The sequence below is a fragment of the Paroedura picta genome, chromosome 1 (assembly GCF_049243985.1).
Source record: "Paroedura picta isolate Pp20150507F chromosome 1, Ppicta_v3.0, whole genome shotgun sequence".
In the NCBI taxonomy this organism is placed as follows: domain Eukaryota; kingdom Metazoa; phylum Chordata; class Lepidosauria; order Squamata; family Gekkonidae; genus Paroedura; species Paroedura picta.
In genome coordinates this window covers 42,837,661-42,852,791 of record NC_135369.1, presented here as the reverse complement: position 1 = coordinate 42,852,791, position 15,131 = coordinate 42,837,661, and the positions used below count along the sequence as shown (strand labels likewise).

General features: G+C 42.4%; 1 protein-coding gene across 7 annotated transcripts in view; it reads left to right on the top strand.

The window, feature by feature from the left end:
* The window catches only part of SLC8A1 (solute carrier family 8 member A1), a 348,714-nt gene extending 333,948 nt beyond the window's left edge, over positions 1-14,766 (top strand). For all 7 annotated transcript variants that reach the window (XM_077335808.1, XM_077335814.1, XM_077335821.1 and 4 more), the window contains 2 exons: positions 2,477-2,752; positions 10,142-14,766. In XM_077335808.1, coding sequence (XP_077191923.1) covers positions 2,477-2,752; positions 10,142-10,518 — 653 coding nt within the window. In that variant the 3' untranslated portion in view covers positions 10,519-14,766. The remainder of the gene's footprint in view (positions 1-2,476; positions 2,753-10,141) is intronic.
* The last annotated feature ends 365 nt before the right edge of the window (positions 14,767-15,131 follow it).

Sequence of the window (15,131 nt, the reverse complement as noted above, 5' to 3'; positions counted from 1 at the left end):
CCCATTCACTAGTTTTCCTCAATTTAAACATATGAATTTGGATTTTGCAATATCCTTGTCTATTTAGATTGCCCTTCCAAATGAATCAGGTGGCCATAGCACATGTGGCATCAAAATTCAGGAACTGTTTCTCCAGCGAGACTCACCTTTTGTTGCCATCATCCACCAGCGGGGGAAGACCTTTTGTTCTGTCTGACCTTTCCTCAGTGACCCCTCCATCCTGTCCTATGTTTTAATTGTTGTGTTTATGTTTTGTGCCATGTATTTTAGCTTGGTTTAAATTGCTTAATTATGTGGTTTTGGCTGGTTTTAATGGTTTTTAAGCTATGCTGATATTATGCATATATTTAATCAATATTTATTTATTTTTCATATGACATATGTAGTATAACCAGCAGAGGTGGTTTTGCCATTTTCTAGCTCCGCTTGATGAGCCTCTTGTGGCGCAGAGTGGTAAGGCAGCCGTCTGAAAGCTTTGCCCATGAGGCTGGGAGTTCAATCCCAGCAGCCGGCTCAAGGTTGACTCAGCCTTCCATCCTTCCGAGGTTGGTAAAATGAGGACCCAGCTTGCTGGGGGGTAAACGGTCGTGACTGGGGAAGGCACTGGCAAACCACCCTGTATTGAGTCTGCCATGAAAACGCTGGAGGGCGTCACCCCAAGGGTCAGACATGACTCGGTGCTTGCACAGGGGATACCTTTACCTTTACCTTTAGCTCCGCTTGTGATCCCTAGTGTTCCTTGAAGGAACTACCACCCAAATCCTTGGAGGTCTCCCCTCCAAATACTAACCAGGGTAATCCCTCCTTAGCTTCTGAGATCTGACAAGATCGAGATTATCTAGGCTATCTTGGTCAGGTTGTGATGGCCCTGATAAGGGGAAAAAAGCATGGTATATATTTTGTAAATAAATAAACAAATAATATTATGGGCCTGCTTCCAGGATTTTTTTTTTATAATAAGGAGAAATGAGAACAAACCTCAGAGATTGTTTGGATAATGTAGATATGCAGGAGAGGTATTTAAGTCATATGTATTTCAGAAAAGGCCAAGAACTTTCTGTGCAAGTGTCTCTTACTGCAAGTGAATGGTATTTTTCTTTCCTCTCTTTAAAAAAGCTCATTTCCTTCCTGAGAAAACATGGCAGTCACATAACAAGGACACCTGAATGCTCCAGGCTTTAACAGATGTCCAGTGCTCTCTGGCTCCTTGCTTTTATAAGATTACATCAGTTTGTACTCCACAATGCATCAAGAACTAAAATTGCACGTACTGAAGAAACAAAAAGTTCTGCCACAAAACCTTGTACAGTGAAGACTCCTTCCAAATTGATATTGGTAATGGAGAAATAACATATGGTCTTGTGGATAAGGAATCAAAGCTTGTGAGTAGGGAGCAATAGAGCTGCTCTGGTAAGACATCTTCAGAGAATTGAAGGCTCAGATAGCACAAGATAGCAGCAACTATCTTGTGAGCCAGTTTGGTGTAGTGGTTAGGAGTGCGGACTTCTAATTTGGCAAGCTGGGTTCAATTCTGCACTCCCCCACATGCAACCAGCTGGGTGACCTTGGGCTCGCCACGGCACTGATAAAACTGTTCTGACCAAGCAGTAATATCAGCACTCTCTCAGCCTCACCCACCCCACAGGGAGTCTGTTGTGGGGAGAGGAAAGGGAAGGCGAATGTAAGCCGCTTTGAGCCTCCTTCGGGTAGGGAAAAGCGGCATATAAGAACCAACTCTTCTTCCTCTTCTTCTTCAACTGTGGTCCAATACAGAACTGAGCTCAGGTGAGCAAAATGTTACTGGAAGCACCAGGGCAGCAGGAATACATGCTCCATGGGGGAAGGTCAGTGCCACTCAGTCATTTGACCCCTTTAGTTTATTTCAGTTGGCCCCCAATTTAAAGTATAAATGGAGCAAATTCAGTCCTTTAAAATCCAATTATTGGGGGCTATAACACTGATTTTATGAAATGTTAAAAGGTAACTGGAGCATAAACCACTCTTCAATGGGGTGCTTCATTACATCAACAACCCATAGATTTATGTGTACCGTCACCTATGGGATACAGCCGGTGGATATGGAAGGGTGCCTTTTTGTTCTTACATGATAACCACCAATATTTCTTGGACTAATACTAGCTTCCCTAAATAATAATAATAATAATAATAATAATAATAATAATAATAATAATAATAATAATAATAATAATAATAATAATAATAATAAAGCTTTATATAATTGTTTTAAAAATGCCTTATTCTGCATAAGACTGTTCACCAATTTTGTGTATGGTTGTTTGTTCCATTTGTTACTGTCTCTCCACGGTCTCGTACAAGACTTTCCCTAGTCTTGCTATCATGTAAGTTCCACCATAAAAAGCTCCAGCTCCAGTTGGACAGAAATAAAAAGGCAACTTTACACTGATCTCTCTCACTGTCACTCTGTCATTCACTTTCTGGTGCTTTTGATTTCCAGGTGAGGATGATGATGATGATGAATGTGGGGAAGAGAAGCTGCCCTCCTGCTTCGATTATGTGATGCACTTTCTGACCGTGTTCTGGAAAGTCCTTTTTGCCTTTGTCCCCCCAACGGACTACTGGAACGGTTGGGCTTGTTTTGTTGTATCCATCTTAATGATTGGTCTGCTGACAGCGTTCATCGGGGACTTGGCATCCCATTTTGGCTGCACCATTGGCCTGAAGGATTCAGTGACTGCAGTGGTATTTGTTGCACTAGGAACTTCTGTGCCAGGTACATATATATACATATATATAAACTAATAATGTGGTCATAATAATTTAATTCCCTGCCAGTATTTCTCATGTCATCCTACTATATTTTATGCTGAGGATCCCTGGAGATTTGGCAACAATCCAGGATTCTCCATCTGGACTATGAGTTTATACAGCTTGAAAGGTTCGGTTAACCATCCTCAAAACAACTCCTTTACAATCAGTTCAATTTCTCCAGAGTAAGCAGGCTGTTTACTGCAGTTTTAGGCTGTACACCTTCATCCATTTATTCACAAATCGCCTTATTTAAACCAGAAGGATTCATCTGGATGTGGCTCAAAGACTGCATCTCACACGTGGACACGGTGCCCCTTGAAGTCTACATTTCATTTGTATTACTATTTTTTTACAGCAGTGATTAAGTATTTTTCCACACTGTCAGAAAGGATCCCGTTCTCACCATCCAGTGTCCTAAGGCTGCCCAGTTTACAACCCAACCACCCCCGGACTCCATTCTCATGAAAGATCTCACAAACACACATTCAGATAGTTCAGATAAAGCTTGGTCAGTTTTAATAAAGATAGTTTTAATGCATTGCAGAGGGGAAAACAGTGGATTTTGTGCATTTTTGCACCAGTTCTTACCCTGGCTTGCTATAGACAAGTGAGTTTTCATTTGCATTCTTAGAAGAATTTATAGGAAAAGTTCTCAAAGAATAGGGATGATTAGAGTGGAACCTGGGGGTGCTACTTGCTGGAGAAAAAAAAACCCTACAGAATGCCACAATATTATCTGCAATATTATCAGGTACAGTAAGTAGTTTTACTCTAGATTATGTTAGGTAGGATTGTCTGGCACACTGTATATGCTTCAAATTGCCCTTCAGTATAAATTGTTTTGTCTGTTTAATATAAGCCACTAGAAAGCTCTCCTGTAATAAGTGGGACACTTATCTCAAGATGACTCTTATCCACCATCCATATGCTGCCATCTGGTACATTCAAGGGAATGAAATGCAGAAGGCTGTGTGAACGATTTGCTGAGAAAATGTACAGCTCAGGTCCACCTAGTTTTTCCAGTGTAAAAAGTCACTGGGCATGGTGGCTGTGGTTCTTAAGCTTAGTTTGAAGACCAAAGTGGTGCCTGATGCACTCCAAGCTGGTCATCAAGCATGGAAGCCATACAGAAAAATCCTGGCGAGTGGCATATTTCTTTGAAGTTGCCCATGCATGCTAAAAAGGGCAAGCTTCTAATTTTTTTCAAATCTAAGCTGAAATGCTGTTTGCCTCTTTAGCAATGAAGCAACTGCAGCAGGGACTTCCAAGAAGGCAGCTTGCCCTCATCCCATGGGCAGAGCTCTCTCTCATGTATATGTATAGTTGTACTGCAGCCACAAATTCTGTAGCTGAACTTGAATGTAATATATGTCCATGTGCTAGCCATTTAACTGAAATGCCTGCATTGTAAAACAAACAAACAAACAAGCCAAAATGGTGGTCCTCAGTATTTACAGAGCTGTGAAACTGCCACATACAAAGTTTTCCCAAACAAGCCCCACAGAAATGAAAGCAACTTGCTCCCATGTTCCTAGTGGGTTGCATGCCCCCTTTTTGTCTCTTATTAACACTTCACTCTTTTAAAAATTCCATTCAATCAGAATTTTTCTGTTTCCCCAGCAATTAAGCCTTATTTTCCCCCTCCTACATCTAGCACTGTTTGACGACACCAGGTTTAACTTTGATGGTTCAAAAAGAGATTTCAGTGCTTCTGAAAAGCTGTGCAGCTCGCTTATACTTAACAATGCAATGTGTTCTCTGATATTCTTGTTTGACGTCAAATGCTCAGAGCATTTAATTAGCCTGAGTCTATGGGACTAATTGTTAGCTAGGGCCATCGTGAGAGGAGGCAAATCGTGCCTGATTCTCTTTGATTTTCAGTGCACCTCAGTAATAACCACATTTATGTAAAGTTTTGTCACCTCTGCCTTGCCCTTGTTGTTTTTGACAGTAGAAGTAGGGAGGAGATAAATCCTCAGAAATTGTCCCATCCTTAAGGAATGTTCAGAGCACTTCAAATGCTTCAGCCAAGATAATTTCAGGTAGCTCCAGAAGAGGAGATGAGCAGGTGTAGCAGTTCTCATTAGGGTTTCACGTGGGCTAGGAAGGGAAAGAACAGCCTTGGCTATTCCTTTGTCTTAAAGAGCAGCTCGGAATTTTAATTTTTTTTCATATACTTAGATTTATATAACACCCCCCCCCCCTTCCTGGCAAGCCGGTTCGAGGCAGTTAACATTATACAATAAATAACATTTAAAACATTAGCTAGTTAAAACAGATTAAAACCATGCCATTCGATTTCATTATAGCTGGTATATGTGGAGCCATTGCCTTCAGATGGTCTCTCATCCCAGGGGCAGGCTCTTGCAGGAGGGGTCCAACTTGATGATGTTCATTCGCCCTAACCAAATGCCTGGCAGAAGAGCTCCATGTTGCAGGCCCCTCTTGGAGAGTCCACAGCTCTTCCAGGACCGCATTCCACCAGGTAGTGGCCAGGATCAAGAAGGCCCTAGCCCTGGTCAAGGCCAGATGTATATCTCAGGGGCCAGGGATTGCCAGCACCATGTCCTTTGGGGGTATAGTCAGGCAGTCCCCCAGGTATGTAGAGCTCAGAAGATGGGTGGCCTTAAAGGTTAAAACCAAAACCTTACCCCTGATCTGGAATTCAACAGAAGCCAGTGAGGCTGCCTGAGACAGGCTTAATATGGGCTGTCCATGGTGTTCTGGTGAGAACCTAAGCCTTTGTGTTTTGTACCAGTTGCGGTTTCTGAGTCATGGACTAGGGCAGGCCCAGGTAGTAGTTCAGCCTAGAGGTGAATGCACATAGCAATGACCAGGTTAAGATTTCATGGCATGAAGACTGGAATATAAAATGCTCATTATACTGTTGTTAAAGGTCCAGGACAGAAGCCTTAAAAAAAAGAACTGAAGAATGAAAGGTCACTAGCCACATGATAGCAGAACACGCCACAGAGCAGATCAGAAGACTTTGAGTATGGAGGGTGGATGAAAGGAAGTCAGCCTAGGAGTTTCTTAGGGCTTTGTTCAGCAGCCAGTTGCCTGTACTGAGGGGTGCAGTGGATTTTCAGCTACAAAGTAGTCGTTTCTGCATGGCATATGCAGAGATAAGCCAACATACATATGAGGGGAGTAGGAGCCAGCACACTAACAAATTCAGCTGAATACACATGACTGCACATTCAGTCATGAGTAGGGACAGCCCTTCCCCTATCCCTCTTGTCTCTTTACATATGTCAAATATGGTTTAGTCACCATCTGACCTCCAGATTCAGGAGAATTCTTACCAGTAGTGCCTGTTGTCTCACCTGAAATGTCTGCAGTCCCTCCTATATCCAGCAGCCCTAGAAATGCAAGGAGAAAACACCTAGCCCATATGTCTCTCCTTTGGGCGGTTTGACTCTCAGCGCTGAGTAGCCCCTCCTTGTACTGCCCATGCAGTCTGAGAGCTGACCATGAGGGAGACTTTTTTCAGCAGTAATCACACAACCTGAGTCCACTGTGTGGGTCCCATGTAGACCTATGGCACAGCAAACCAGCTTAGCACCTTAGATGTTTTCCAAGATTAAAAATCAACCCCTCACAGGATGGGTGGAGCACACTGACTGGCATGAAGCTCAGGTTGAAAGGAGAGGTGCTTGGCATTCAGCAACTACCTCTCTGACTGCAGCAGAGCAGAAGGAAGGGCCGAAGGAATTTTACGCAGAGCAAATTGGCTGACAGGCCCTGGGTTTTTCGCCTTTATGAAATCCCCAGACGATTATGAGCATTTTGCCAATGTGATACTACGACTACTACTGTGACAGTATATTGGAAGAGCAACCACTGACGAAGATAAAACAGAAAGCGGGTCACTTAACCTAGGATCCCGTTTTGGTTGACTCTTTATGTTTGATCATATGTTTGACCATTTAGACTTGATGTTATAACCTTTTCACCTATAAACCTAGAGAAGACTACTATATTACTGTGCCTTGTGATTTCCTTTTTTCTTCTGAGTTCAAGATGAATTCCCAGGCATAACCAAAGGGGAGTCTCCTTAAGGGGCTCTGGTGGGCGGGGCACAGGACATCTAGCCTCGGGGCTGACCCATGCCCCCAGGATGGGGATGGGGGTAGCTAGGAATACTGGTTTCCATTTCTTCCAACCTAATACCAGCGCTCTGCCCTCAGTTACCCCAACAGGCAGTTTGAGGAAGGTGCTGACAGCAGTTGGGCCGTCAGCTGCACCCACTGTCTCCAGCCCTTGCTGCACCAAGACCTGAGGAAACTGTAAACAGTGAAATTGTGGCCTGATCCTTCTCAACATGATTTGTGTCATCCTTCTCTCCCCGCCATGGGGTGGTCCCCCCTTCAAGCGCAATGGGAAATGACTAGGACTTCAGTGGTCAATTGTCATAATAAAGGGAAACAGAATGAAGGCTATATATTTGGAGCTGTGTTTTTGATCACATTCATTAACTTAATTTGGAGAGGGCTGTGAACTGTGAAGTGGAAAGGAAAAGTCAGGTGATTATTCAAGAAGCAATCCATCAGGCTTACACCATTAAACTCTTCCTCAGGGAACCATAGACTCACAAGGTCCTTGTCAAAGAAGCTATTGAGAAAGTTCTGGATCACATTAAGGGGAGAGGCTACTGCTTCAGATAAGTCATCTCAAGGTCTTTAGCCTTAATTAAGCCACAGGTACCTCATCAATTCATTTGGGAAGTGAAGTCTCCATTGGAGGTTCTTCAAAATGTTTCACCCTGCCTAGTGAAATAGCCATCTTTCATAGCCCTAAATCTCAGAGCTGAGCATTTATGACTTCTGGCAAACTACAGATTGCCATTCCTTCATCACAGTGTTCCTGGCAGGAAGTGTCCCTCTGTTCCTCCTACCTTGAATGCAAGGCTCATTCCATTTCCTTAGCAAGTGTCTATCTGATGTAAAGTGATATGGCCATACTGGGGCAATTAAAAAACTAAAGCAAATGAACAACTCCTAGTTACATAATTAAGGATGGAAATGTAATGGTTTCTCTTGGCCAATTATTTACCTGTAGCAGAAGAATAATTTAAAACATTTGTTAATATTGCATGTTCCTTAATATGAAGGGAAGGAAGAAATGTGTAAGAATCATCATTTTAAAGTATCATTTAAGTAATATTAAACTTTATAAGAGGTAGACAGAATGAGCAATGATGTTGCAGTCAACATAAATTATAACACCTTGACTGTTGGGCTATATAGCATCCTCTGTTGTACAAATGAGGCATTGGTGGGCTGAATTGTATATGGTTCTTGCAGATGAACCCCCTCTCTGTGGTGCTGGGAATTAAGTGAGATGCATTATGTGAGATCTAAATCCAAAACCAAAGTGAATTTGATACATTATAAAGTTCTCTTTTAAGGACACTGAATTCCTTAGCAGATTGCAATAACATTTTATAGGCATAATAACTTTTTTTACTTTTCTTGCTGAATAATGGAGTGACACTTAAATCTTGTCTATAGAACTGTTATTTCCATTGGGAGAAAGAAAAAAACATGAATTTACAAATGTTGTATATCATATTACCATATGCAGAAATGCAAAGCAGTGGCTGTATGTATTTCAATATATCAGGCTTGCCTAAAAACCAAGAACCTCTTAGCTCTATACTACATTACAAAAATCTCAGAGTCATTCCTTTGGCCCAGGGGATCCTGGGAATTATAGCCCAACAAGTGGGCCCAGTGATGTCTGACAAGATCCTGGCCAAATTACTATTTCCCAGAATCTTTGGGGACACCATGACAGTTAAACTGATACAAAAACTGATTAGATGTGGCTGGTGGAGCGAGGGCATTGCTAGGTTGTGATGCCTAATTAGTAGCTATGTACTTGTGCAGCCCTGGGCCCCCTGGACCCACCGACTGACATCCCAGCACATGAACAACATTGAAATGCTGTAGTGAGAGGAACACCTTAGATTCTTCATCTCTTCCTTTATCTTTGGTAGCATTTTCAAAATTCAAATGGCATGGGGATATAAAGATAATATATAAAGATAACTTTCTTGGTATCTGCTCTTTACATTCGGAGGGGGGGATCTAAGTCAGATTAAGGCCAAACAAGTTTTGTTTATTTTTTTGTGAGCAACAGAAATCTAAGTCTTTCCTAACACTGTTCTCCCCCCCCCTTTAAGTGGGAAGAATGGGGGGGGGGGTTCCTGTAGCTTAAAAATGTCTGTGGGCAGTGGCTCTGACTTTGTGATGGTGTGTCTTTCGGCAGTTCCTGTGGCTTTTCCTAGGTAGCCACATAGAAGCCTAGTAATTTTGACATCAATTATGAAGCATAATTATTTAGTTGTTGTAGAGCCGCAGAGACAAAAGCCTGGTGAAATTGCCTCTTTTTTTACAGCAATTATGGACATTTCTACAGCGCTATTTTTGTGGATAAAAGCAGCTTTTGAATTTCACTGTAAATTAACTTTCCTGCTATATTTATTTGGCCTCTTCTTTGCATGCCAAAGAGGAGCTTGGCTGCCAGCTGGGATTTCATAAGTCTGCATTCAAAACTCCATGGGAAAAAATACATGCTCCTTAAGTTCCTCACGCAGGAAACGGTAGGAGGGGAGATATGAAATTTTAAGTAGCCGTTGCTTGATTCCAAGCTATTCATTGTCCCCTTTTACCCAAGGTGACCTAGAACTGCTGAAGTTCATTAAGTATTCATTCAGCTCCTGGCATTGTCTTTGATCACCATTAAGCCTTTCTACAGAATGGATCCAGTTATGTATTTGGGGTGGATTTTCAATCCTTTAATTGAATAGCTGTTTGCAGCTGGAGCAGCACAAGATCAACAAAACAAATGCTTTAGGAAATAGAATGGGAGGGGGCACTTGCGCATATATGATAGAACACTCAAAAGAAAAGGTGCAGACATAATTCCAACCATGTTCTTTCAATAAGGGACCAGCTTTAGAAATTCTTGTCCCCCCTCCTGCCTCTCCTTCCAGTATTTACCCCACAGAACAAAACCACAGTTAATGTAGCAGTTCCCTTGTAAATTAGAAGTGGAAAAACATGGTTTGAAGTGAGTTTTCTGATGGGTCACAGAGAACTCATGTGATATGAACCACGGTCTGCATCCATGCTTGCACTGCAAAACCATAATTAATGTTGCAAAGGGAGCAAATCCGAGAACTGATCTTGCATTTGACTTGGGTGTCTGTACGTGTGGCGAAATGTGAAGCCACAAAGAACTCACTGTGACTGCTATGAAGAATGTAACTGCTGATTCCACCCTATGCTGGAGTCAGGGCATATTACATACAAGATAATTAATATTTTCTCTTTTCATTTTGCAGACACATTTGCCAGTAAAGTAGCAGCAACGCAAGACCAATATGCAGATGCTTCCATAGGTAATGTCACCGGTAGCAATGCTGTGAATGTTTTCTTGGGGATTGGCGTCGCCTGGTCCATTGCCGCCATTTACCATGCAGCCAATGGCAATGTATTCGAAGTTGACCCAGGCACTCTGGCGTTCTCCGTCACCCTCTTCACTATATTTGCTTTTATCAGTGTCGGCGTGCTCCTCTATCGGCGGAGACCGGAGATTGGAGGTGAGCTGGGTGGGCCACGGACTCCCAAGATTCTGACCTCATGTCTCTTCGTGCTTCTTTGGCTCTTGTACATATTTTTCTCATCTCTGGAAGCCTACTGCCACATACAGGGCTTCTAAAGGAACTATTGGAAGATAGCATCCATATGTATCTATAGAGAGAGAGAGGTATATAGATATAGATCTAATATTATTGAACGGAGGAAGAAGAGACATTTGCCATGTTCACTTATCTACTGATGGAATGTAGCTTTGCGGTAGAAGTTTGAAATCTGCAGGATTCTTCACCAGGGGCAGCACTATAGAGACGGAGGCATGGATGCAGGGCCATCTTTGCAGCTCTACCTACAAGACCATGATGGAGTTACTTAATATCCCACCCCACCCCTCACAAGGACCAATCTGAATGCAGTGACAAAAGGCCAGGTTTAAGTCTATAGTGTTGGGCTTAAAGAGGAGTTCTTGACTTTCTTTCAAATAACTTTGTTGCCTTCTTCATATCTCAAGAATGAGCCGAATCGTCACCCTCAAAAAACAAAAAGTGAGTGTGGACCGCCATAATGAAGTCCAAGGGATTTTTAGCCCATGCTGTTTTCTGCTTTTCTGTTTTGCATTTATTTGCCTCCTATACTGTCCGGCTTTTAAGTTCAGGTGTTACATAAATCCTCTTCCTGGTTTTTCTGGACTCTACTATTGATCATATCCAATTTCGTTTTCAGAGGGGGGGAAATGAAACTTCTCAAACAATATCTGACCAGTGCTCCGTTTGCTCCCAAACTGTAGATTAAAGACTTGTGCCCAAGGCCATAATGTCCAACTCCTATCCCCCCTCCCTTTCCCCCCCCCTTTTTTTTTGTTGTTGTTTTGATAGATCTGGTCAGATTGAATTTCAGTGGCCTCTCATGCCCTTGCTCCCTGCCAGTTTTTGCTGCTGTGCTCCTCTCCATCACTCCTGTTTGGGAATGCTTTCATGGTACTTGTTGTAGCACTTTGCATGCATTAAGCAAACCATAATCTGTAATATAGCATTGAATAAGGATAGTCTGTTCATCAGTGCTGTTTGAACATTGAAGAAGTGAGCGCATTTTCTTCCTGCATATTTTTTTCCTTGGTCTTTTTTTCACTTTCAGTAAACAGGATGAGAGGCAGGAAGTGGCTGATATTCTATTGCTCTTCACATAGTCCCTAAGAAGCAATAACCAAGAGCTGTGGAGATGTGGATGTTTTTAAAGGGAAGAAATTGTGCAAGATGCACTCAGTAGAGACGTAGGCCATTGTAGGAAACCACGTTTAGGATGAACATGAATGTAGGAAGCTGCCTTACCTTGAGTCAGGCCAATGGCTCATCTAGCCCAATATTGTCTGCTCTGGCAGTTGCTCTCCGTGGTTTCGGTCAGAGGATTCTCCCAGCCCTGCTGCCTTTTGACCAGAGATTGCACGGACCGAACCTGGGACTTCCTGCTGGCAAAACATGCTGTGTGTTCAGCCACTGAGCTCCGGATGAGTAGAGCCTGCTTTGTGACTAGTGTCTATGAACTCAATGGGGACTTGGCCTTGTTCCTGCTAAATGTTTGTTATTGGATTGAGGCCTAAACAAGAGAAATACCCTACGCTTTTTTTTTTGTTTGTTTGTTTGTTTTTTTGGTCAAGCATTGGTTCACTCCCACAATGTATTTATGCTGCATATTCCTTGGTCTTCAAACCACTGATGCCAAATGCTTGGTCTCACTGCCCGCCACTGCCTCTGCTGCATCACTGTTAACAACCAGTAGGATGAAAAAAGTCCTTGTGAAGGGCACCTTGAAGACAGATCAATTCACATTTATTGCTGTCTGTTCCATTAAAAAAAACACATCAACGCCATCTATCAACCTTCAGAGCAGCCAAGTGACAAATTGTGCATTGTCCAGAAGCAAATACATGTACCCCCAGGAATTAGTGATATTACTATCATTATTTGTTATTGGCCATGCTGAACAATGCACAGAGAGGTCCCAGGACACCCTCTGCCCTGGAGATGCTACCAACTGGTATGCAGGTACAGTGCAACTGATCTACCCGTAAGTGCTTGTTTTGTTGCTATTTTTATTGTTGTTTTTCATTTCCATTCATCTTTTCCACGTACCAATTTTATTTGGTTTATGGCAAGAACAACCAATTAGGAGGGAGTCAGAACAAGGTATGGTGGTCATTGGAGATGGACTAAAGCCAGCATACAAGAAGCCAGATGTCAGAGTTGGGGAATCGTATACATGGAGGGGAGAAGCACTGCAACGTAGCAGGAACCAAAGAAGGGAGATGGATGGGACTAGCTTTTGCTGGGCCTTGAATTCAATTATGAGATGTCATTTGGCAAGCACTGCCAGCATTTGGGGACTCTAGTTGCTTGGAATTAGCCAGCAGAGATGACATTGGTACAGCCAGTTCAAGGAAACAGAATAACAGGGCACAATGTGAAGAATTTGGTGGCTAGAGAAACTGTTGGCATTTCTACCCTGACAAAGCAATGAGGTCTGATAGCAGGTGGAGGACTGCTTCCCTGAGAAAAACGCACAATGCCGTTCTCCTTCCAAGGACAGTCTATTAAAATGATAGACAGAGAGGCAGCTTTTTTATGAAAGCAGTACACCAAGGCTGTTTCTTCCCTGTTCCTGTGACAGGCAGCATTTTGGATGGGTGGGTTGCATGTCTTAGAACCCCCCCCCCAAATGGAACCCCCATGTAAACATTCCCTTAACTGCTGTCCCATTTATCAGAAGTGAGCACATAGTACATCTTGCTGTTTAGAATGAAGCAGTTACATGTTCATCTTGCTTAGGAGTGTCAAGGACCTGCCTTGTACCAAGTGATGGGGTTGGTCCATCTGATCCACTGCTGTATCTTCTGACTGGCAGTGCTCCTTTTGCTTTAACTAGGCATTCCAGAGGCTGAAGCTGGAACCTTTTAAATATATGGAACATGTGCTGTACCACTGAGTTGCAAGTTTGAACATTGTAGACTGGGTGTCCTCAAAGAGGAGTGAAAATGAGTGTTCCCTCCCGTCCACAGCCCCCTTTCCCATGTATTTTTCTACCAAAGCATCAAGCATCCATTGAGCCTCCTTAGATCTTTTGCACATTCACCAACATAGTTGCACTTCTCTCACCATGACCCAGTTGCATGTGGATTTGAGCCAATATTTCTTTAAGTATGTCTGATGAGAGCTAAGTGGTTGCATGAAGTAATCTTAAGAAGGAAAAAAGTAATACTCTCATCTTTTAAAATAAGGGAAAATGGTACCCGTGTCTATGTAGTTCAGCTGAGTCAAAACGTCAACTCCTGTAGAAAAAAAACAATTATTTAGCTATCAAAAAACTGGTGCATTCTTTCTACAATGGAGAATCAAATCCTATCATTCCTGGGAAGAAAAAAATGAGAGGGCGAGAAATCATAGAATCATAGAGTTGGAAGGTACCTCCAGGGTCATCTAGTCCAACCCCCTGCACAGTGCAGGAACTCACAACTACCTGCCTATCCACAGTGACCCCAATATCATGCCCAAGTGATCCCCCATGCCAAAAATCTCCAGAATCCAGCCTGGCCTGGAGGAAATTCACCTACCAACCCACAGTTCTAATTGTAGCAATAGATTTCTTCGTAGATGTGGAGCCCCTGGGTACAATCTAGCTTCTTTGAATTCAGTAGAAAGTCGGCATATCCCCACTTGACATCTGTCCAGGGAAGACTTATGGGTACAGGGACAGTGATAGGTACATAGAGCCCATTCTCAGAAATATCCCCCATTCATTTCCCTGGAAAGGGAAATCCATGTCATCCATTGACACAAACTGGGAAGTCTATAAACTCATGGAGCTTTTTATGAGGCCTATGAGTTGTGATTATAGAAATTAAGCACAGTTGGCCAAATCAATGGTAGGTCCTTTTTCAGCTGAAAAGTCATGAATGAAATTTTAATTACATGGCAGAAAAAGAATGGAGGATGGGCTAAGCTTTCATCCACTTTGAACAATCTGCAGAATGCTTGAAATTCTGTTTTTTTTATTTTTCTTTTAAAAACTGAATGAGCAAATTTTTTCTGTAAATCAGCTTTCACTTTTGACGAGTTCTTTTTGTTTGGTTTCATGTGATTAGCTTGTTATGGGGAAGAAAATTAAGCAATGGCTTTGGATTGTTCAGGGATTATTATTATTATATTATTAATTATTGTTACAACTGTCTTTGTGTAAATTTATTTCATTTCATCTGTTTGTTTCCTCCATTTTTATTTGCGTGTATTGTGCACAGAACAGAGCGACAGTGAATACACTAATTGTGATCAATGGTACACCGAGGCACAGAAAATAAATTTATAATTGGTTCTGACTTAAAGATTAGTGTCGCATTTTCCCTATGTTTTGTCTCATTTCTTCTTCCATTGACTCCTTTCATTCATTTTATTTATTATTTGATTATGGATTTCATCTACAGACTAGGAAAATAATGGACTCCTGTAAAGGCTGACTTGTTGGGGTTTTGCTATCAAATCACAGCTAACTTACAGCAATCCCATGGGATTTTCAAGGCAAGAGATATTTAGAGGTGGTTTGCCATTGCCTGCCTTCACATGATGACCCTGGTCTTCCTTGGAGGTCTCCCATCCAAATACTAGCCAGGGGAAACCCTTCTTAGCAAGGTAGCAAGGTAGCCTACAAATCAGGCAAGATTGGGCTAGCCTGGGCTTTCCAGGTCAAGGA